Here is a 24,772-nt window from a genome sequence, read left to right as displayed (position 1 = left end):
TATTTGTCTTACCACAAAAATCTGATCTACACAACCTCTACCTGTCCTAAATCCACACTGTTCCTCACCAATTACTCCTTCTGTTCCTCTCCTAATCCTCTCAATCAAGATACTCCCATAAGCCTTCCCAACTACACTTAACAAGCTAATCCCTCTGAAACTACTACATTCACACTTGTCCCCTTTTCCCTTGTAAAGTGGAACTATACATGCACTCCTCCAGTCCTCCGGCACTCTACCCTCTCTCCAACAAACATTAAATAACCTCACCAGCCAGTCCACCATCACTGTACCTCCTTTTTTTAGACATTCTGCATGGCATCCATCCAGACCAGGTGCATTACCTGCTTTCATCATCTTAACTGCCTTCACTTCATCCTTCCCTATTTCTCCTCCATTTTCCTCACTCATCACTCTCATTTTCTTAGCATTTCCCACTTCAACTATCTTCCCCTCCCTATCCTCCTTCACATTTAGCAACTCCCTAAAATATTCTGTTCATCTTCCCCTTACTGCCTTCTCTTCCATTATCATCTCTCCATCTGGACCTTTTACCTTTTCTTCTCTACTTGATTCGCCTCCTTTTCCTCTCTTAATTTCTTTCCAAAACATCTTTTTATTACTTTCAAAATGTTCTGTCATACTCTTACCCTACTTCACATCTGCTCTCCTCTTTGCCTCCTTTACCTTTTGCTTTACTTCTCTTTTCTTTTCTTTGTACCTCTCATATGTCCCTCGTCCTATTTTGTAACCAATCTGTGAAAGCTCGCTTCTTCTCTTCTACAATCTTCTTTGTTTCCTCATCCCACCATTCACTACCCTTCCTTCTATTTCCTCCTGTCCTTCTTGTTCCATACACCATCCTTGCACACTTTGTGACTCCCTCCTTGAACTATCCCCATTCCTCCTCCACACCTAGCTCTACTCTATCCTTCACTCCCTCCCACTCCTCCTTCAGCTTTTTCTTGTACTCCTTTCCTTTTCATTTAAAGAGTTCACTCTAAGCACCTCCCTACCTTTTGTCCCTTTCTCCATTTTCCTCACTCATCACGGTCATTTTCTTAGCATTTCCCACTGCAACTATCTTTCCCTCCCTATCCTCATTCACATTTAGCAACTCCCTAAAATATTCTGTCCATCTTCCCCTTACTGCCTTCTCTTCCATTGGGGGGGGGGGGTACTAAGTCCATTTCTCTTCAATATACTAATGCATCGTCTCCTCACGTTTTTGCCCACTATTCCTGAGGTCACAATTACATGCTATGCAGATGATCTATGTATTCACTCTACTTTCTCAACACACCTACAACTTTTTCTTACTTCTCTCTCCTAGGCTTCTGCTAACTGTGGCCTTGTTGCTTCCCCCACAGAAGAGCAGAATTTTCTCCTACCGCCCTCCTGCCACGCTGCCAGAGTTCATGATTGGAGACTGCATCATCCCACTAAGCTCCCAGTACTGCTACCTTGGTGCACCAGTACGAATCTCAGAAATTCTTCCTGCCCGGCGTCAATCCCATCCCGTAATTCGTCAACTGCTAGATCGTCTCCAACGTCGGCTCCGGCCTCTCCCGTGGCTCACCAACAACTCTTCCGGTATCTCCATCCCCGTGGCCAGAACTGTCTACATTACTTTTATACGCTCTGTTGTTGATTACCTCTCCCCTGCCTTAATTCAACTTCCTCGATCTGTTTTAGAGCCACTGGAGATTTTTCAGAATAAAGCCATGAGAATCATTCTCGGTTGCCCAATGATTACCAGAATTGTCAACATGCAACGGGAATTACGGCTTCCATCCCTAGTTGAGAGGATTTATTCTAACGTCACCTGCCTCACAGTTAGTGTATATACTTTCCCCACCTCTCACCGCACTTCACAGCACTGGTCAGAGCTTCTCTCAGCCCCGCTCCGCCCGCCCCCCCCCCTCATGCCCCCTGGTCGCCGTCTTATAGTCTATCTCCTCCTTCATTCGCAGCCTAGATTTACAAGTACCAGTAGCTGACATAACCTCAGGCCCTCCCCCGTGGGCGCTACCATCGCCTGTGGTTAGCTTCACTCCTACAGCAAAATGTGACCCACCTCCTCTACAACTACAGCTGGCCTTGGAACATGTTACCCAGGTAACATCCTCCATCACTGCTCCGCATCGCCTCTACACTGACGGATCACTACAATCAAATGGTGCAGCTGGAGGAGCAGTCTGCTCACCAGACCTACCGCCGCCTCCTGAGGGCTGGGTCGGTCGTCGACTCCGAGATCACTCCAGCTGCACGTTGTGCGAACTATACGCCATCTTAGATGCTATCAGTCTCGTTTGCCAAAGAGGAGTTAATGCTGTCATTATATGTGACTCTAAGCCTGCACTGCAATCCCTCTCCGCTATTCATCCCACTCACCATTCTGTTGTACAACAAATCCTTTCCTTTCTATCCCTACCGACTATCCGTAATCTCTGCATTAAATTTATTTGGATTCCATCTCATGTAGGTTTGGACCATAACACCAAAGTAGACCGCCTAGCAAACGAAGCTTGTCGACTCCCCCGTCGTGGTGATGGACGACCTCTCTCCCTGCTATGTTACCTCAACAGGGTCCGCTCCGCTGTACTTCTACCTGAGCAACGTCGACGGGACACCGAGAGACCCTTCAGTGTCACCATCACCCACTACGAATCCGTAAACCGCCACAAATACACGTACCGCCGCGAGGGACTTATGGTTCGTCGCCACAATGTTGTCTCAGCCCGACTGCGGCTAGGCTACCGTCCACCTTGGCAGGTCGCCGGGGTGGAGGGCGAGCCTGTATTCACAGAATGTCGCCTATGCCACTCTCCACTAGCCAACACCAAGATCTAAGAATATAAGGTCTAACCACTTCCGACCGAATTTCGAGGGAGTTGGCGCAGCGGGCCCGTGAACGTCACCTGGCTGCTCAAAGTGGGGTTAGCGGGTCCTATAGCTGTCAGTTGAAGCTGGTCCGTCGTTCGAATATGACGCCGCCTTCGCTCGCACTGCTCCACGCAATTAGTTATATTCTGACAAATATTATATAAAATATATATAAATATATATAAAATATTATAGTTCCTGTCTATATATATGAATATATAATATATATGATATATAATATATATATATATATATAATATATAAAATATTATAGTTCCTGTCTTCCTTGGCGTTTCACAGTTTTCTTCAGTGTATCACAAAGAGAAAATGGACTCATACAAATGACGTCAAAAGCTGCGCAGAAGAATGTAAACGGTCTGACCTGTATATTTAGACCTTGGCCAACACCATCGAGCACTACTGCCTAGCGTGCCCCACTGTAAAATATCTAATACCCCATTAGATGCAATCTGTCGTCATCTCCTATCACAAAATAGATAAGATGAAATACTTGTCCGTTACCCCCGCTTTGGTGGATTCTCATAATACCTGCGTGACATCTCAGTCTTATTCCTTTTTGAATGAACGTACAATACCCAGTGTCCTATGTTACCTGCAACTCATGTATTGTGTGTGTATATATATAAGTGTATGTGTACGTGTGTAAGCATGTGCATCCCAGTTGCCCTCCTACATTCATTATGAAAACCTCCCCCTACTGTATGACGCTATTGCGTAACAATGATAATAATAATAAAAAAAAAGTAGAGGGAATTGATGGCTGAAAAGGGATGAAAGGAGACGAAAAACGGTGGAGCCTGAGTCGGCTAGGCCCTTGAGCGAAAGTATTTGGTAACTGGGGTTTGAAAGCAGACGTAAGAAAATGGAAAATTAGGCCGTGCGTCAGAGCCCAAAGTTGTGACAGGCATTAGTGCATATACGTACGACTACAAAAGCCAAGCTCGCATACTACCAAATTGTAAACTGAAATTTGTGGAGGGTAGCCTTAAATAGCAAACAGAAATCCACCTTGCTCAGCTGAATAGAATTAATTATAATTCAGAGATGCGAGGCGTGTTGGACTTTTTTCCCGGGCTTGGACTGAGGTGACGCCGATGCTTAGCAGTTGCCTGATATTTCCTGCTGTTTATGATTAACGTTCAAACTATTATCTAACTTATACTACATGGTTTGTATTTGCTTAACATATCGAATATAATTTCTTTTGGAATCGAGGACAAGAGAAACCGTAGCATTTGTCCGCAACTTTGTACGTATAATGATTAAAATTTGTGACATTGACGGCAACCACTCCGAACTGCAGTGCTGAATCAGTTATTTTAGAATCTAGTAGGTCGTTCCTCTCTCAGTTGCTGTTTGCAGGGACAACTAACTTCTCTAAGCAACGTAAGTTTTCGCTTGATTCCTCTCAGTATTGTAGTTGGTTACAAGATAGACAGACCACACTTTCTCTCGATCTTGGTTATAGACGTGGTGTGGTGTAGACAACAATATAAAGTCGAAGATGGTGCCAACCACGTGACATTGTCTCTATTCAAGGACAGCTTGCAAGTATGGTGTGAATATTTGGCTTTTACGTTTTGTAAAATGGTTCTCATTTCCTCTTGGTTAGAAAAATCTGTGAGCGAAATCTGTAACGCGTAATTTGAGAAGTGCATTTTTGTCGCATTCGTAGAATACCTATATTCGAATGAGATCCTCTATTTCAGGGGTACTCAAACTGGGGTTCGCAAACCCCCAGGGGTTCACAAGAAGATTTCTAGGGGTACTTAGATGGCTGACGAAAAACGTATTTTAAATAGTGGTAGTTGTGGATTATGAAATTCCGTGCTAGCAGCGTGTGTTCCCTCAATATCACTGTTCTACGCTGGTTTCTAAATTAACAATGTTGATTATCAATAGTTGAATCAGGTGTGTGTGTGCGTGTGTGAGTTAGTCAATAAATTACCATTCTCTTCATTGTCAGATTATTGGGGGATCGGGAAGATGATCTTATAACTCAGGGGGTACTTAACGAGAAAAAGTTTGAGAACCCCAGTTCTATTTGTTTTATAATAAATTCAAAGAAAACAAAATTTCTTTGCAATGATTTTAGATTATTACATGTTTACACAATCGTGTCTTCAACTGTATTAGTGCAAATTTCACATCCCGTTGTTTTATTGTTGTTTGATAGCCATTTTTTGTCATTAGATAACTGATGCGCTGATATTTGCATGTTACGCAAATATTTCTTTTCTTAGAGCAACAGTACAGTTAGGAAGAGATCCTGGACACTGCTAATATGTATAATTTCTAAGTTGTAAATTGTGAGTAGAGAGTGAATAAAAATTCTTATTTTTGAATAAATACAAGCAAATAGGTATATATTTTGTCGTGCGAAGGGCTGCCAGTACCCAGTGTGTTATGGACTCTCAACCAGAATATATGACGTTGTCGTTATTTATGCAGGAGGACTAAGATTCGAATCTTCAAGTCACTTGTGTCACCTGTCTTGCTATACGGCTGTGAAACATGGACAAAGAACGCTCACCTGAAGAAACATCTCGATGTCTTTAGGTACAAAGTGTCTTCGGAGAATCGTGGGGTATCGCTGGAATGACTTCGTATTAAACCAGAGACTGTACTGTGAGACTCAGTCTAGGCCAGTTAGCAGCATAATGCGTGAACGTAAACTCCGGATATATAGGCACGTGGCGCGTTTCCCTGATGTTGATCCTATTCAGCGTTTTCTCCACAAGCGACAACCCTCGATGGAGGAGACGAAGGGGACGTCCACAGAATTCATGGAGCAAGTTAATCAAACTTATCGAGAGTTGTTTGGAGTGGGAAGGGTGCCTGCATGAGAGCTTGCTCAGAGAGATTGTGGGGACTTGTGCCGTCGTGAGTTGCTAGACGCGGTGTATCACTCAACTAGTATTCGTGGAATTCCCAGGAATGGGTCGGCTAGTTAAAATTAATTGTATATATTTCCTCCAGGCACAATGTGGCAAGTGCTCCTGTACATAACAGGATGTTTCGTGGTGATGCTGGGGCATTTTGTGGTTAGAGGACGTCGGTCCAGACAAGAGATTGGCTGGTGTACCTCCCAAGCCTCCATGGAGGGAAAAGTCGTGCTTATCACGGGGGCCTCTGCAGGTAAGTTAAGACTCTTTTTGGAAGTGTGAAATCGGTTGCAGTCTTGGCTCACATCCTATAGGGCTTCAAAAAGATTATATTTAATTTAATTTTTTGTTTGTTAATTTGAAACACAACATTACAAGTATTTTCATTTTTTGTATCCCCCAAACTGAAAGGTCTAGGGAAGGAGACGGCTCTGGACCTGGCCCGAAGAGGTGCTCGTGTCATCATGGCTTGCAGAAACCTACAAAAAGCCACCAAGGTTTTAGGTAAGGGAAAGCATACCACTTATTTCTCGATGTAATATTCTTGTTTCGCACGCTTCTTTTTTCTGTCTATTTTGCATTGCCTTAAAAACACAAGCACACACACACACACACACACACACACACACACACACACACACACACACACACACACACATTCTAGTCCAATTATAATAAACATATATCCAAGTATGATCTTCATCTAAAAACATATTACTATATAACATGCTTATTTTATCACTCATCGTATGTAGAGGAGATCCGGAAAGCCACAGGCAACAACTTGGTGGAGGTGCAGTTGCTGGACATCTCTTCCATGGCCTCCGTTAGGAAATTTGCTAAAAACTTTCTCAAAAATGAGAAGAGGTGAGCTATGATCGTGTGTGCAGAGGAACAGGTAATTCCTCCCGCATGGCCTTTTACATAGTATTTTGACTACCACAATGGTATCAGTGTAATCTGCGTGGCAATCCTTTGGTATCTAAAATTTTATACACTGTCAAGCAACCCCTTTTGTATCGGTAAATACCTCTTAAATTTCTATTCCTTCTGCCGCAAAGGTATGTAAAAAAATCATATCAAAGTTTGTAACTCGAATCAAAAGTTCTTGGGCAACATTGTAGTTCCTCTATTTCCCGATAAATAGCAGTGCTATCATAATCAGATTACGAGGTTGAAAGTGCGACTGGTATATTGTTTTCTCTGTCTTACCTCTCTCCTCTGCAGGCTGGATGTTCTCATACTGAACGCAGGAATAATTGGACCTTCGAAACTGACCTTTACAGATGAGGGCAACGAGATAACGATTGCAACGAATCACTTGGGTCACTTTCTTCTAACTAATATTCTACTTGGTAAGAATTTTGAGGGGGAATCTCTCTCTCTCTCTCTCTCTCTCTCTCTCTCTCTCTCTCACACACACACACACACACACACACACACACACACACACACACACGGCTCGACGGCGCAGTGGTAGCGTTCGGAACTGCTAACCCAGCGGTCCGAGTTCGAATCCCGCCAAGGGCTGAAATAATTTTGGTATCGCTGCGCTGCAAGCCTTTACTCCAATTCTCGTGGGCGGGGAGTTTTTTTTTGTGTGTGTGTGTAATAATAATGATAATAAAAGGTTTATTTCGATTGCAGTAGTACACTGACAATAATACATTCCAAAGCTGATTAAAAATATAAAACTTAGAGTATATACACGGTACAAGTTTACATAGAGTTGATTATGTGCACAATGGATGGGATGGCACTGTTTTTGTAGCGGTCAGTCCTTGGCGCTTTGATTGGTACGCGCCTATTTCTATGTCTAGTGGCGTGGCGAGTTGGTGGAGCATCGGGAGGGAGGAATTGACGGTGTCTAGGGTGGGAAAGCAGGCTCACCGTGCCTCACCGTGCCGTTGTGACACCCTAGATAGAGTAAGGGTGGTAAGAGCGTGGTCGTAACCGCTGTACTCCACGCCCAGGATGATCCTGCACGCTCTCTTTTGTACCCTCTCCAACTTTTGTCTCTATGTGAAGGTGAGTGAGCTGGACCAGGCTGGTGAGGCACACATGAGGGTGGGGAGTATGAAAGTTTTGTAGACCTCCTGTAGCTCAGATGTAGGTGTTCCTAATGATTTTAACCTGCTCAGCATATACAGTTTGTAAGACGCTGTCCTGACTATGTTGGTTCCAATTTAACTGATCATCGAGTGTGATGCCCAAGATCTTGGTGGATTGGACCAGTTGGAGGGGATGGGGGCCCAATGAAAGTTGTGGAGGAGCCACCGCCTGTGTGGAGGTACAAAAGTACATCACTACGGTCTTGTTGGTGTTGATTGTGACATTGTTGTCTTCCGTCCACGACATGAGCTCGTTCAGGGTGCTTTGATAGTGTTGCGTAATCAGGCCGCCTGGTGTTGATGGGGATGCCTACGGTGCTGTCATCCACGTATTTCCATCTAAGAGGAGTGTCCATGAGGGTGTCATTAATAAGGATGAAGAAGCATAGGGGACCCATCTTGGTACCCTGGGGGACCCCACAGGTCAGGGGGAGGAGGGGGGAATTTGACCCCTGGTACCTGACCGCCTGCTGTCGTCCGGTGAGGAAATCTGCCAGCCATGCTATTAGGTGGGGCTGGATCCCCAGTTGGATGGCTTTGGAGAGAACAACATTGTGGTCAACAAGGTCAAAGGCCTTCCTAAAGTCTACAAAGTTAATAGCTAGAGATGTGTTATGCTTGTCTAGGTTGCTGTGAAGGAAGTTGAGTAAGTCAATGAGACAGTGAGTGGTAGAAGAGGATTTCGTGTTGCCAAATTGTTGGGCATCTATTGAATCTTTTATGTTGCTGTAAACTGAGTTAAAAACCAAGTCTTCACATATAAGGCTTGGGATAGGGGTGATGGCGATGGGCCTAAGGTCACTTAGTGATTGTGGGCTGAGGGTTTTGGGGATGGGAGTGACATATGAGATTTTCCAGTCGCTGGGGCAGGTGTTTTGGCTTAAAGAGGCATTAATTATGGAGGAAAGTGGGAGGGCAAGTTCAGGGGCAAATTCCTTGTAGATTTTGATAGGAAGGTCAGAGGGAGTAGTGGATCTATTATGTTTCAGTTTACCCAATTTTGTGGCTACGTTGGCAACTTGAACTTGAATGGGGGTGAGGGGGAAGGGAGGTAGGCGGGAGGGGTCGAGAGGGGGTGAAATCTGACAGATAGAGGCAAAGTGGGAGTTGATCTCCTGGGCTGCTAGGTCAGGTGAGAGGTGAGAGGTGCGAGGTGCAAGGGAGGTGGGGGGGGGGTCTTGTTACCCTGCAGGCCACAAAGAGCCTTGATTTTACTGAACCACTGAGTGTTGTTTCGTTGTTGTTTGAGGTATTGCAATTTGTTTGGGTGGTAAGATGATTTGGCGGTACTTATCTCTCTGATGACCTTATTCCTTAGAAACCTGAACTGGGCTCGGTCGGTGTAAAATGCCTTGTTGCGTTGTTTGATGAGACGTTTGATATGTGGTGTTATCCAAGGGGCGTCAGAGTGATGGACAGAGGAATCCTTTACAGGTAAGAAGTGGTGAAAGGCCTCAATTGTAGTGGTGGAGTAATTTCTCCACTTGGTCTCCACGTCTTCAACGTTCAGAACCTCCAGCCAGGGGTGTTCCACTATCCACCTGCCAAATTCCCTCATGGCGGAATCAGGCATAGGGCGGTGCTGTCTGGTGACTTTAATCCTGTGTATGACTGCACTAGGGGCTGGGGACCATTGGATGGTGAGGAGCGTGCTCTTACCGATGGGGGGAGAGGTCTCGGGGGAGAGTACAGCTGCGCCATGTCAGTCATAATTAGGTCAAGGGTTGTTTGGTCGTGGGTGGGAAAGGTCACTACCTGTGTGAGATTTAAATGGTGTAAAATGTCACTTGTGTCCAGGCGATTTAAGTCCCCACACACAACTAATTTGGCAGCAGGAAACCTTAGGCGAAGGGAGTCAGCAGTTTCAATGATGTGATCGTTGAGGAGGATGACAGTGTTGGCGCGAGGAGGGTGGTATATCACGCACATGATAGAGGCGGTGTGGCGGGGATGGAATCGGGGGGTAAGTTTGACCCACAAAGCCTCGACTCCCTCTGGTATGTCAACTCTGAGGTATAAGGGGTTAAGGTCAGCTCGACAATACAATGCCACACCACCGCCTCTGCGGTTTACTCTGAGATGGTGGAAAAGTACAAATTTTTCTATATTACACACTTCGGAAATTATCTGCCACGCTTCTGTAATTGCCATCACGTCACAGCCTGTGGAGCGCACTAATTCAATCACTTCTTCCATTTTGTTGGCTAATGAGGTAACATTAGATAGTATGATGGAGGGTAGGCTGTACCAAACGCGTGGAACTTCATTAAAATTTCGCTGTCTTGGCTCAACTTTTCCTTCTTTGGTAGCACTTCTTTTATTTGTAATCACAGGCACTGTTCGGGTAATTTTTGAACCACTTCGTCGGCCACGATTGCGACAAAGTTTCATGTTTTTTAGGCTTTGAATCACTGAGCTTGGTGCTAGGTGTGTATTGATATGAGGGTGAGAGATTTTGCAAAGTTGGTCCGCACATTGTTTCTGTACCGCAAACTTAGAAATAGGGTTATGGGTCAACAAGCTGACCCTGGCTGCTACTTAGTGCCTAGTCAGATCTGCGACAGGACACGGACACGTCCGTATACCACCACTGTCAACTGTCATCTGTCAACTGTGTGTGTGTGTGTGTGTGTGTGTGTGTGTGTGTGTGTGTGTGTGTGTGTGTCTGTCTGTGTGTGTGTCTGTGTGTGTGCGTGTATGTGTGTGTGAGGTCATATCATTACACATAGATCGGTGATACATAAACTCTGAACTCTCATCCGGAAGGTAGCAGCAGTCGATCACGTGTCCAACACGTGATCCAAGACCATGGTGGTGAATTACACACACACACACACACACACACACACACACACACACACACACACACACACACACACACGCGCGCGCGCGCGCGCGACTAAATGGTGTGGTAGTACGACTCTCGACCGCTAATTCAGCAATCCGTATTCGATTCTCGTCCAGCATCAGTGCACCGCTCTGCTAGCTGGGACTCCAGACTTTTCTCGATGCACTTCGTCCTTGGAATTCTCACAATCCTCATATTTTGTATCTTTGTTAGTTTTGTACAGGAATTCAGTACTTGTGTGTCTCCATGTGATATGTATGTATTAGATATACTTGAGTGTCAAAATGAATACATTCGTAAAACGGCTGGAATACATACTTGTGTACGTATTGTACTCGGTTGCTGATTTCTATATTAGCAGTATAAAACCCTTTCTTTCAGACCTCATGAAAAAGAGCTCACCCAGCCGCATCGTGGTCGCTGCTTCACTAGCTCATGCGTTTGATGAGGGATTCGATATTGATGTAAGTTATTATTTTCAGTACCATCGCCTACACTAAACTGCTGAAACTGATTTGAGTAAGGCCAGTATATCAACAAACGTCAAGAAACTCTGTTGAGTTGAAAAATAGAAACTTATTTAAGTTGGGTTGAACTGTTATCATTACTACCATCACGATCCCCGTACTGATGTAATACTGATGTAATACTACAGCGACGAAAGCCCGTCAAAGATTCGTACCAGCTTCACAACTGACTATGAATTGAGATTAAGTCTCCGTAAAATTAAGTTAGGACTGCAGTTAGCAGACGACTTAGTTCATCGTAATTTAGATCAACTTCCATGTTTATGACTTTCAGAGCTCCTTTAGCTCAGTTGGTAAAGTTTTGGCCTAGCATCACGCAAGGCCCCGGTTCGAATCCCAGTGCGACTGTCGAAATTATTTGATAGACATACGCCGTCATTGGCGATTCTATATATTATATATGTATATATATATATATATATATATATATATATATATATATATATATATATAAATTGTGTGTGTGTGTATCTTTTTCTTTATTTGTGGCAGAACATGAACGTGAAGAACAAATCTTACCCAGGAAGTTGGACATCATATTGCAACAGCAAGTTATGTAACATTTTGTTCACCAAACAGCTGAGTCAATACCTTGAAGGAACAGGTAAGTCTTTGTGTACTATAGTATCTCACAATACACACACACACACACATACACATACACATACACATACACATACACGCACGCACAGACACAAAAGGTGTGAGATGGATAAAAATATCTAGTGACGTGGCTTAGGGAAAATTGAAAAAGAAAAGACGCAACAAAACAAAGGAACCTAATAAACATGATAGAAATGGCTATGCAAGAATCCACAGGAAGGAGGAAATGACTTCTGGAAAGGGTGTTGTGGTAATTGCAGAGATGAGCTGGAACCTTTTTACAGTTTTATCAATGGTAAGAAATCACCAAACTAATATTGGGTGGTGAGGTTTTTGATGAGGCTTCACTTTAAAGGTCAACTGAAAAGGTTTTCAAAGAGGTGGTGAATATTTGCTAAATGTATGGCTTGTCTCTTTTTGATAAAATAATGCAAAAATGAATTCGAATTATTACGCAATGTGATAAAGAACCTATCAAAATATCGGTAGCAGACGATTATTTCCTTTGCCGAACTTCGGCTGTTCTCGTAATGCTCTATCGGTGGTGATGTCAATCTTCCTGTTTACATTCTGATGCATGTCATGTGCGTGCACCATAAAATGCTCTTTTGCGCTGTCAACTTGATCAGTGATCTGTCATATTTCGTGTGTCAGCAAGGTTTGATCAAGTATTTCGTTCGAAAATGGTTTATACGCACACACACACACACACACACACACACACACACACACACACACACACACACACACACACACACACACACACACACACATATATATATATATATATATATATACACGCACACACACACACACAAACACACACACACACACATACACACACACACACACACACACACACACACACACACACACACACACACACACACACTTTCAACGAACGGACGGCTTGAAGAACGTTCTGAAGAAAAGTGAAGATTGTGGATCCCAACGCAAAGAGAAGTGCCTTTTTGTATTTGCAGGGTGGAAAACACACACACACACACACACACACACCTCAATAGAACACCTCAAAACACAAAATAACAGTCAGTGGTTTAGTAAGATCAAAGCTCTCTGCGGGCTACAAAATAATCAAGCCTCTCACCTGCCCTGCGCCTCACACTTACCACCTGACTTAGCTGCTCAAGAGATTAACACTCACTTCGCCTCTATCTGCCAGACCTTACCCCCCCCCTTAACTTCTCCGGCCTACCTGCCTACCTCCCCTCTCCCTCACCCCCTGCCCCTGTCCAGAAAGCTGACGTTGCCACTAAACTAAGTAAATTAAAGTATAACAGATCTACAACACCTTCTGATCTACCTATCAAAATCTACAAAGAATTTGCCCCAGAACTTGCCCTCCCACTTTCCTCCATAATTAATGCTTCACTGAGTCAAAACTCCTGCCCCAGTGATTGGAAAATTTCATATATCACTCCCATCCCCAAATGTCCGAACCCACAGTCACTAAGCGACCTTAGACCTATTGCTATCACCCCAATCCCAAGCCTTATCTGTGAGGGTTTTGTTTTTAACTCAGTATACAACAAAATTAAAGATAAAATCGATATACAACAGTATGGCAACATGAAATCCTCCTCCACAACTCACTATCTTGTTAATCTTCTGGACTTCTTGCACAGCCACTTAGACAAGCGCAATACTTCTCTAGCCTTGACCTTTATTGACTTCAAGAAAGCGTTTGACCTTGTTGACCATAACATTATCATCTCCAAAGCCATACAACTGGGGATCCAACCACACTTGGTAGCATGGCTAGCCGACTTCCTGACCGGACGTCAACAGGTAGTGAGGTACCAGGGAACGACATCCTCCCTCCTCCCTCTAACCTGTGGGGTCCCTCAAGGGACCAAGATGGGACCACTGTGCTTCCTCATCCTCATAAATGACGCATTAATGGACACCCAACATAGATGGAAATACGTCGATGACTGTACAGTTGGCATTCCCATCAACACCAGGCAGCCTGACTTTTCTTCACTACAAAACATCCTAGACAACCTCAAAACGTGGACTGAGAGCAGGAATGTGACAGTTAACCACAGCAAGACCGTGGTCATGCATGTTTGTACATCCAAACAGGCGGTGGCACCACCTCAACTGTCATTAGGAACCCATTCCCTTTAGGTGGTCCAGTCCGCCAAGCTACTAGGCATCACAATAGACGACCACCTTAACTGGAACCAGCACATCAACAACATCATCAGGACAGCCTCTTACAAACTCTTCATGCTGCGCAGATTGAAGTCCCTTGGTACCCCATCACCAGATCTAAAGGGAGTCTACACCACCTTCGTACTCCCCACCCTCATGTACGCCTCCCCAGCCTGGTCATCATCACTCAACATCACACAGAGGAGCAAATTAGAGAAAGTACAAAAAAGAGCGTGCAGAATTATCTTGGGTAATCAGTATGAGGGATACGAACACGCCCTCACCACCCTCAACTTGCCAAGGTTGTCCGACAAACACAGTGAGGCACTGAATAAGTTTGGACAGGACCTAATGCTACACCCACGTCACCGTCACTTCCTCCCACCTAACACCACACCCACCCGCCATGCAACTCGGCATTCAAACAAAATCAAGCCCATCAGAGCGCCGAAGACTGACCGATACAAGAACAGTGCCATTCCATCCATTGTCCGCACAATAAACTCATTATAAATTTTAGACTAAGCATATCACTCTAATAATTACTATATTACTCATAAAAGTGCCCAATTGTATTATTGTCAGTGTATCACTGCTATCTCAATAAACCTATTATTATTATTATTATTTTTACACACACACACACACTCACACACACACACACATATATATATATATATATATATACGTATATATATTTATATGTATATATATTATATATATATTATATCTATATATATATGTATATATATATGTTTGGTTAAAGACCAGCGCAAATTCAGTATCAACTAACTTCTTAGTAGTTTTCTCTATCTTCCGAATAGACTTCTTGTAATCAGAAGGGAGGTCAAAAACGAGGCTGCCAAGATCCATATTGTATTGTTAAGAAAATACTATACAATAATACATAATGCGAGCTTTCGGTTGATGCTTTCAACCATCTTCAGGTGAGAAAAGAATCTAATACATAAAAGGAGGCTAACAATTTAAGTACAGAAATTTGGTGTATACATGGTACTGGGAGAGGTCACAGTTGCTACCTAGGTTGGCGCACAATGTGACCTCTCCCAGTACCATGTATACACCAGTACCATGTATACACCATGGTACTATATATATATGGTAAAAGCTCTTATATCTGTTATTCTCGTATCCAGCTCCTTAAAACCGGCATATTATTCACGAGGAAATAAAAATTTTGTATAAAAATGTAAAAATTCGACAAAATAAAATTCAAAATTCCCGCGCCACTCCCGCCGCCGCCAGAGGTAGCGCACATCTTTCCCGACATCTTCCACAAATCCCGCCGCTCCGTCAGGCCCAGTGCCCACTGTAATAAGACGCCTAATGTTAAGCGTGCGACTGTCTATTAGCAACTCTCTCAACACACAAACACATACCGACAGCAAAGGAAGGCAGTGATGGCTGAGTTGAAGGATATGCGTGGTAGTGCTAAGCTTAGCGTCACTGATGAAGCTCTTCAGGAGTAGATGGATGTCGACAATGACGAAGCTATCACCCCCACACTAACTGACGACGAAATCATTCAGGCAGTGATTGAGGAGAAGCCTGGTAAGGAAACTGAGGCTGATAGTGAAGAGGAAGATGACCCAGAGCCAAGAGTAACGTGGAAAGATGCCGCTAAAGGATTGGCAACATTTATCAAGTTTGCGGAGCAGTGCACCTACATGGGGACTCACGACGTGATGTCTTCAAAATGAATTTTTAATGCAGAGAGACAAACATTCTAAACAAAGAGACATACGTGATTTCATGAAAATAAATAAAGATAGATAAATATGAATATACTGGTAAATAAATAACAACAAAAGTGAAGCCATTGAATGAATTTTATTTTAAGTACTCTATGAATAAAGGCAATAAATGTATTTTTTTTTAATATTCCTTCTCGTAACCGGGATTTCCCCTTTCCGGCACGTCTTTGGTCCCACTCGTGCCGGTTAAAAGAGCTTATACTGTACATGGATTCTGTCTGCCCGCATAGTCTCCAGCACATTCATAAATGATGTGGCGAATCTGAATTAGATAAATCCAAATCACCAATATCATTCCAGGGTTTTCGTGATACATTATTATGATAATTCACTTCTACACACTTCATAAACTGAATGAAGTTTTAGGATAATATATAAATGAGATATCTTTCAATGAGAATCTGATAAACCATAAATTATAGAGGTGAATATAATGTACTTCATTCCATGTCCACAATAATGTTAACTTTTGACTTTTTCAGGGATCTCATGCAACGCTCTGGGCCCGGGATTAGTAGCCACTGAAATATTCGCTAAAGGGAGTTGTGATATTGTTTGGACATATTATCGTGTACTTGCACTGTTTTCAAGGGTAAGTCACTTGCTTACAATGTGACACCATATACCACATATATAAGAAGTAAAAGAAATACGTTGTAAGTGTTTGCAGCATTATAGGAAAAGGTACTTGCCTTAAAACAATTTAGAATTGGTAATATCTTTAGTGTCATATCTTTCTATGTATATACATATAAATATATATATATATATATATATATATATATATATATATACATATATATAAGTATATGTATCTATGTATATTTGCTTATATACATAGATACATATGTATGTATATAAACACACACATAGATACACACACACACACACACACACACACACACACACACACACACACACACACACACACACACACACACACACACATATATATATATATATATATATATATATATATATATATATATATATATATATAATATATATATATATATATATATATATATATATATATATTGTTAATAAGAAACACTGGTGACTCGTGTTCAATTATACAAGAGTGACCACCGGGAAAGAAAACCAAACGAAGCAAAGTGCTTTCGTATAACATATATTCAGTGCAAATTACATAGAAAAGGAGGATTACGGCATTACATTTATACGAAATCGCTTTGCTTTGTTTATTTTTACCGGTGGTCACTCTTGCATAGATGACACAAGTTACCAGTGTTTCTTATTAGTGTAGCCCACATATAACATGTAAATCCTTAACACTCTATATACCAGTCACATTCACATTACACGTGACCAAGTATATCCACGTAAATAACAGCACAGTCCCAAGGTGACAGATTCTCTCCTTCTCGCTGACACCAAGAAAATGGAAGAGAAATAAGAAAAGATGAAGTACAAGTAGTTTTGAAAATTATGAGAGCAGGTAAGGCACCTGGGTTAGATGGGTGCCATTCGGAGTATTATCTGAAGAAGGGAGCTATAGTAATAGTGCACTGGCTAGTGAGGTTGCTTAACGTGTGTCTAAGGGAGGATAGAGTGCCGGGGGACTGGACGATTGCCTATATATTTCCGCTTTCCAAGGGAAAAGGGGACAATTGTGAGCGTAGTAGTTTTGATGAATCAGTTTGTCGAGTATATTTTGAAAGGCATATAGGAGGATTCAATTAGAGGATTAGGAGAGGAACAGAGGGAGCAATTATATATATATATATATATATATATATATATATATATATATATATTGAGAAAATTGTGAGACAAGCCAGTAGTTGTTTGCTGACGACACTGTGCTCGTAGAATGATCAGAGGAGGAATTGAGGAAGTTAGTGACAGAGTTTGGGAAAATGTTTGAAAGAGGGAAGTTGAAGATAAATGTGGGTAAAAGTAAGGTGATGAGAAGTACAAGGGGCGAAAGTGGCAGCAGGCTGGAAGTGAGCATAAAGGGAGAGAGACTGGAGGAAGTGGATATTTTTAGATACTTGGGTGCGAATGTGGCAGGAAAGGGAGGAGTGGGGGTGGAGGTTGAACGTAGAATGAGAGAAGCAAGTAAGTGCCTTGGAGTGTTAAAAGCGTAATGAGAAATAGGCATTTGGGAAAGGATGCTAAGAGGAGATTGCATGAAGAAGTGATTGTGCCGGCAGCACTGTACGGGACAGAAACATGGAGCATAAGAGAGGAAGAGAGAAGGAGTTTGAATGTGTTTGAGATAAGATACCTGAGAAGTATGATAGGGGCTACTAGGCTAGAGAGAGTGAGAAATGAGGAGGTGAGGAGGAGAACAGGGGTGGAAGGGAATTGGGAGATAGGGTTGATGAAAGAGTAATAGGATGGTTTGGACACATGGAAAGAATGAGTAAAGAAAGATTAGTAACAGAAGTTTGGAAGGCAGAGATGGAAGGAGTGAACATGAAGGGGCATCCTAGGATGAGATGGATGGATGGGGTAAAAAGGGCATTAGGAAAGAGGGGAATGTCTGTTGAGGAAGAAAGGGAGAGTGAACAGAAGATAGGGGTGATTGGAGAATGGTTGTGTATAGATGATGCTGTGATGCATGAGGAGGAGTGGGTGGGGAATTGGGGTGAAGTGTATGTATAAGAAATAAATTGATACTGTCCGAAGAAATTTCTCCCCGTCTTCTCCTTTTCTGTATGAAGGGACGGAGAGGCGGGTCGCTGAATTAATGAAGCGGCCTTGCTGTGGATGTGCTGTGTCTTGCGACACTGCTTCTGACCCAGGGCAGTGGACAAGATGCAGGGATAACCCGTCATCCAGGAGGTGCCAAGATAAGAGGGAGGGAAGAGGGTAGAGGGGAGTGGAGTATGTAGGGGATGGAATGGGTGGGAGTGGTTTCTATGCCTTGTCCTTTGGCTACCTCCCGTGTAAGAGGGAAAAAGCCTTTTTTATATGTGTGTATATATATATATATATATATATATATATATATATATGCAAGCAATCACATCATTGTGACACAAAAATGCAAAATAACCACAGGAGAAGGGAAAAATGTAGACAGTAAGTACTTACGTATATTTCATCTTCAGACTATATGACGGAGATACAGAGTTGTGTTTAAATGTAAGTGCTACCTGATACTTACATTTAGTCTGAAGAAGTAATATACGAAAGTGCTTGCTGTCTACAAGTTTCCCTTCTCCTGTGGTTATTTTGTATATATATATATATATATATATATTATATATATATATATATATAATGTACACACAAATTATATATATATACATATATATGTATATATATATATATATATTATATATATATATTATATATATATATATGTATATATATATGTATATAATTCTCGTCACTCTGTACCCCCAAATATGTCAGTAATTAATAGCCGAATTCTCTTGGGGCCTTCTAGCTCTTTAATTTTCACATGATTCTCCGCTCAGTTATGATTATTTAAACATAAATGTTTCAGACTCCGGTGGAAGGTGCGCAGACCATGATCCATCTCGCCGTTTCTGAAGAAGCAGAAACAAAAGGAGAATTCTATTACAACTGCAAAGTAGGTGGTATTTGTGTCTGTGTATGTGTATAATTCTGCCTGTGCTCGCATGCCTGTGTACATATACTGTGTACATATATGTATTACATATTCTCTGCAAAAATCAGTATTCTAACAATCTGAATTCATTTATAGATTTATTGTTTATATTCTTTACAGGTTATAGATTCATCACCACTTTCCAATGATCTGGTACTAGCGAGGAAACTCTGGGAGAAGAGCGAATATCTGGTTGACTTGAAATCAGAAGAAAGACACTACTGAGTCCTTCTTGCCCGGCGGTCACACATGACAATGAAATAGTGAAACATCAATGAGAACAAAACATCGGAGGTGCCTGCATGTTAAATCTTCAGAGTACGCGACAGCGTTAATATATGTGTACATCACTACCTTCTTATAACAATTAAAATGTATTCCACTATTTCTTAAATCTTTATTTTTCCAACTAGGCTATCAAGAAAGATATAAAATGAGCGCAGTTTTTCTTATATAGTTGGTAAGTCACTGCCGCACTTGTCATGAGGATGCTGGGGTTCGAATCCTTGGCAGTACCACATTTCAATTTCTGCATGTCGGCCTTGATGGGTTAGAATTAAAGTGTATTGCGGTTGTTAAAACGTATCTCTAATCACTGGGACCCATTCATTGTTGTACAAATACTTTCCCGCGTTTGTATACTTCCAATTGTACTATCATAGTGGAGATGGGTTGAACTGGCTTCCTCTGGGGGGTGGGGGTTGCGTTCGAGGTGGTGTTGACAGTGGGAGGGCGGGGCAGCGGTAGATCGGGGAAGATTCCTTTGTCATCAATGATGGGCGCAGGATCAAAGGTTTGTTTGTTCTGGGGCGGGGTGGGGGGGGGAGCTGGTGCTTCTTGCTCCCCCATACGAAAGTTCTTTGTATGGCCGGAATGAAAGCCTCCCGTTCCACGGCCCTCTGATAGCACTACACGGCCCCAGTCCTCTTCACCGAGCACCGGGCATTCCATGCATGGTGTTTTTTGGAGCAGTTGTGGTTGTTAAAATACATATGAAATACAATGGCACCAACGCATGTATGGTGTAGGACAGTAGGAGTAGTAGTAACATAAGATTAAACAGTGCGTTCGACTACAAAGACCTAACTACGCAGTTGCATCATAGAAAACTGTTACATAATTACTACCCAGATAATAATTAAAGCCCAGAATAATTACTACAGATGGCTCTTGATACATTAAGATACATTAAGATGGCAAGCTCGCATACTGCCAAATTGTAAATTGAAATCGGTGAAGGGTAGCCTTACACATGAGACAGAAATCCACCTTTCCTGGCGCTCAGCTGAATGAAATTGTTATTTACAGGTGCGAGGCGTGTTGGACTATATTCCGGGCTTGGACTGAGGTGACGCTGATACTAAGCAGTTGCCTGGTATTTCTTGCTGCTTATGATTAATGTTTAAACTATTATCTAATCTATACTACATTGTTTATATTTGCTTAAAGTATCGAATATAATTTCTTTTGGGATCGAGGACAAGAGACACCGTAGCATTTGTCTGCAACTTCGTACATATAATTAATAAAGTTTGTGACGGCAACCACTCTCCTCTCTCAGTATTTGAGACTCCTAAAATCTGAAGGTGACGTCAGTTACTACTTGCAGGGCAACTATCTAACTTGAGGAAGTCGTAAGTTTTGACTGGGAGTCGATAGATTCTTCTCAGCATTTTAGTTGGTATCAAGATAAACAGACTACATTTTCTCTCGGTCTTGGTTGGTTCTATACGTGGTGGTGTAGACAATAGTATGAAGACGAGGATGGTGCCAACTACTTGAATTTGACATTGTCTCGATTTAAGAACAGATAGGAGGTGTGACCTAAATATTTTGGTTTTCAGAAAAAAACTGTGAGTGAAAATTGTAACGCGTAATTTGAGAAGTGTATTTTTGTCGCATTCTTAGAAAACTTATAGTCAAATGAGATTCCCTGTTTGTTAAATAATAAATTCTAAGAAAACAAAACTTCTTTGGCAATGACTTTAGATTATTCCAAACATATTTATACAATCGCTTTCAAAAGTTCGTCCCTTCAACTCTGTTGGTGCAATTTTCACATCCCGTTGTCTTATTGTATTTTGATAGCTATATATTTTTTGTCATTAGATAACTGATGCACTGATATTTGCATGTTACGCAAATATTTCTTTTCTTAGAGCAACAGTACAATTAGGAAGAGATCCTGGACGTTGCTAATATATATAATTTTTATGTTGTAAATTGCGGGTATAGATATAGAACGAGTTGAAATGATTTAATTTGAATAGATACAAGTAAATAGATATATATTTCTTATGCGAGAGGCTGGCAGTATCCAATGTGTTATAGACTCTTTCAACCAGAATATATGGGGTTGTCGTTATTTAAGCAGGAGGAATAAGATTCGAATCTTCAAGTCCCTTGTGTCCCTTGTACCGTGAGATATGGACATTAAATACTGAATTGAGGTTTCTCGATGTCTTTGGTACTAAATGCCTTCGGAGAATCATGGGGTATCGCTGGAATGACTTTGGATTAAATCAGAGATTATACAGTTAGAGTCAATCTAGGCCAGTTACCAGTATAATGTATGAACGTAAACTCCGGATATATGGGCATGTGGCACGTTTCCCTGATGTTCATCCTGTTCAGCGGTTTCTCCACAAGAGACAACCCTCGATGAAATAGGAGACGAAGGGGACGCCCACAGAATTCATGGTTGGAGCAAATTGATCGAACCTGCCGAGAGTTGTTTGGAGATGGGAAGGGTGCCTGCATGAGAGCTTGCTCGGAGAGCCTGTGGGGACTTGTGGCGTCGTGTGAGTGAAGCAACGCGCTTCCTGGATCACAATGTTAACTAGCGAGATTTCCTGATCAACAAAACACTAACCCTCTGAACTAAGGTATTTTATGGGTTCATTTTATTTATTTAAGTGCATAGATACCTCGTAGAGTTCAGTTAAAACTCTCGAACAAAATGATGAGCAATGGATTTTACCTTGACTAACACCAGATGGCTTTATTCAAATCAGATAGTTCAGAAGCTAAAGAAATAAAATGAGATGAACTGACAATATTCCAAGTATCATGGCTTGAAGCATAAATTTCAAGGAGATTCCAAACGCCTAAATGAAGCCATTGGTCTGTGTCAAACCACTGTGGAGTTACCACCAGATGTTGATAATTGAATGATGATATATTCTACATTACAGGAATAATTCATATAAATTTGACCGAACTTATTAAAAAAAGTGTAGCGAAAACAGTTTAACGAACCTCAGTGAATATTGATGGATTTAGTATAATGAACCTTCAAATTGATTAGAATTTCAAGACAGTCTGCCATAAAACAAATTAATATGATAAAAAAATCACGATAACATCGACCATAACAACTTCAATGTGAGTTGCTGGACGCGGTGTATCACTCAACTAGTATTCGTTGAATTCCCAGGAATGGGTCGGCTAGTTAAGACTAACTGTATATATTTGTTCCAGGCATAATGTGGCAAGTGCTCCTGTACATAACAGGATGTTTCGTGGTGATGCTGGGGCTTATAGTGGTGGTTAAAGGATGGCAATATCGACAAGGGCTTGGCTGGTGTACCTCCCAAGCCTCCATGGAGGGAAAAGTCGTGCTTATCACGGGGGCCTCTGCAGGTAAGTTAAGACTCTTTTTGGAAGTGTGAAATCGGCTGCAGTCTTGGCTCACATCCTATAGGGCTTCAAAAAGAATATATTTTATTATTAATTTATTTTTTTGTTAATTTGAAACACTACATTACAAGTATTTCCATTTTTTGTATTCCCCAAACTGAAAGGTCTTGGGAAGGAGACGGCTCTGGACCTGGCCCGAAGAGGTGCTCGTGTCATTATGGCTTGTAGAAACCTGCAAAAAGCCGCCAAGGTTTCAGGTAAGGGAGAACATACCACTTATTTCTCGATGTAATACTCTTGTTTCGCACGCTTAAACACACACACACACACACACACACACACACACACACACACACACACTTATACTTATAACTGTTCTAATTTACATTGTTTTGTATTCCCATTATATTCTATTATCACTTACTATGTAATTGTGTTATGTGAAATATATTTTATTCCAGTTATAATAAACATATATCCAAGTATGATCTTTATCTTGAAACATGTTACTATGTAACATGCTTATTTCATCACTTTTTCATCGTATGTAGAGGAGATCCGGAAAGCCACAGGCAACAACTTGGTGGAGGTGCAGTTGCTGGACACCTCTTCCATGGCCTCCGTTAGGAAATTTGCTAAAAACTTTCTAAAAAATGAGAAGAGGTGAGGCATGATCGTGTGTGCAGAGGAACAGGTAATTCCTTCCGCATGGCCTTTTACATAGTATTTTGACTACCACAATGGTATCAATTACATCTGCGTGGCAATCCTTTGGTTTCTAAAATTTCATACACTGTCAAACAACCCCTTTTGTATCGGCAAATGCCTCTTAAAATTCTATTCCTACTGTCGCAAAAGTATCTTATTCAGGTGTAAAAAAAAAAAAAAAAAAAAAAAAAAAAAAGGCAAAGTCTATGCAATTCGAGTCCAAAGTTCTTGGACAGCATTGTAGTTTCTCTATTTTCCGATAAATAGCAGTGCTATTACAATCAGATTACGAGGTTGAAAGTACGACTGGTCTATTGTTTTCTGTCTTACCTCTCTCCTCTGCAGGCTGGATGTTCTCATACTGAACGCAGGAATAACTGGACCTTCGAAACTGACCTTTACAGATGAGGGCAACGAGATAACGATTGCAACTAATCACTTGGGTCACTTTCTTCTAACTAATATTCTACTTGGTAAGAATCTGGATGGGGAATCACACACACACACACACACACACACACACACACACACACACACACACACACACACACACACACACACACACACACACACACACACACACACACACAGCTCGACGGCGCAGTGGTAGCGTTCGGAACTACTAACCCAGCGGTCCGATTTCGAATCCCTCCAAGGGCTGAAATAATTTCGGTATCGCTGCACTGCAAGCCGTTACTCCAATTCTCGTGGGCGGGGATTTGTGTGTGTGTGTGTGTGTGTGTGTGTGTGTAATAATAATAATAATGATAATAATAGAAGGTTTATTTCAATTGCAGTAGTACACTGACAATAATACATTGCAAAAGCTGATTAAGAATACAGGACTTAGAGTATATACACTGTACAAGTTCACACAGAGTTGATTATGTGCACAATGGATGGGATGGCACTGTTTTTGTAGCGTTCAGTCCTTGGCACTTTGATTGGTACGAGCCTATTTCTGTGTCTAGTCTTGTGGCGAGG

The 24,772-nt window shown here is 41.8% G+C and overlaps 2 protein-coding genes across 6 annotated transcripts in view; both read left to right on the top strand.

The window, feature by feature from the left end:
* Window positions 1-4,160: 4,160 nt before the first annotated feature.
* Window positions 4,161-19,829, top strand: LOC143021350 (retinol dehydrogenase 11-like). Of its 5 annotated transcripts, none has more exons than XM_076178778.1 (10): window positions 4,161-4,293; window positions 5,887-6,045; window positions 6,204-6,296; window positions 6,548-6,659; window positions 7,020-7,147; window positions 11,133-11,215; window positions 11,771-11,882; window positions 16,317-16,426; window positions 19,316-19,402; window positions 19,562-19,829. In XM_076178778.1, the coding sequence occupies exons 2-10, from the start codon at window positions 5,892-5,894 to the stop codon at window positions 19,664-19,666; spliced, it is 984 nt and encodes a 327-aa protein (XP_076034893.1). In that variant the 5' UTR covers window positions 4,161-4,293; window positions 5,887-5,891; the 3' UTR covers window positions 19,667-19,829. The 5 variants fall into 5 exon arrangements, with proteins under 5 accessions (XP_076034893.1, XP_076034895.1, XP_076034894.1 ...); XM_076178780.1 differs by lacking the exon at window positions 4,161-4,293 and adding an exon at window positions 4,330-4,458; XM_076178779.1 differs by lacking the exon at window positions 4,161-4,293 and adding an exon at window positions 4,330-4,463.
* A 1,151-nt stretch (window positions 19,830-20,980) lies between these two features.
* LOC143021400 (uncharacterized) overlaps window positions 20,981-24,772 on the top strand; it is a 31,070-nt gene continuing 27,278 nt past the window's right edge. Inside the window, exons 1-5 of the mRNA XM_076178836.1 lie at window positions 20,981-21,075; window positions 22,922-23,083; window positions 23,245-23,337; window positions 23,632-23,743; window positions 24,134-24,261. Of these exons, the coding sequence (XP_076034951.1) occupies window positions 22,927-23,083; window positions 23,245-23,337; window positions 23,632-23,743; window positions 24,134-24,261 (490 nt within the window). The 5' untranslated portion in view covers window positions 20,981-21,075; window positions 22,922-22,926. The remainder of the gene's footprint in view (window positions 21,076-22,921; window positions 23,084-23,244; window positions 23,338-23,631; window positions 23,744-24,133; window positions 24,262-24,772) is intronic.

This window comes from Oratosquilla oratoria, chromosome 42 (assembly GCF_046742065.1).
Source record: "Oratosquilla oratoria isolate Oo_2021 chromosome 42, ASM4674206v1, whole genome shotgun sequence".
Lineage (NCBI taxonomy): Eukaryota > Metazoa > Arthropoda > Malacostraca > Stomatopoda > Squillidae > Oratosquilla > Oratosquilla oratoria.
The sequence above is the reverse complement of the archived record's forward strand: the minus strand, read 5'-3'. Positions and strand labels throughout refer to the sequence as shown.

Excerpts from the sequence above, each read along its gene's own strand:
- LOC143021350 (XM_076178777.1), top strand. Across the intron at positions 6,660-7,019 it reads TTTCTCAAAAATGAGAAGAG|GCTGGATGTTCTCATACTGA; the intron begins GTGAGCTATGAT and ends TCTCCTCTGCAG. Across the intron at positions 16,427-19,315 it reads TACTTGCACTGTTTTCAAGG|ACTCCGGTGGAAGGTGCGCA; the intron begins GTAAGTCACTTG and ends TAAATGTTTCAG.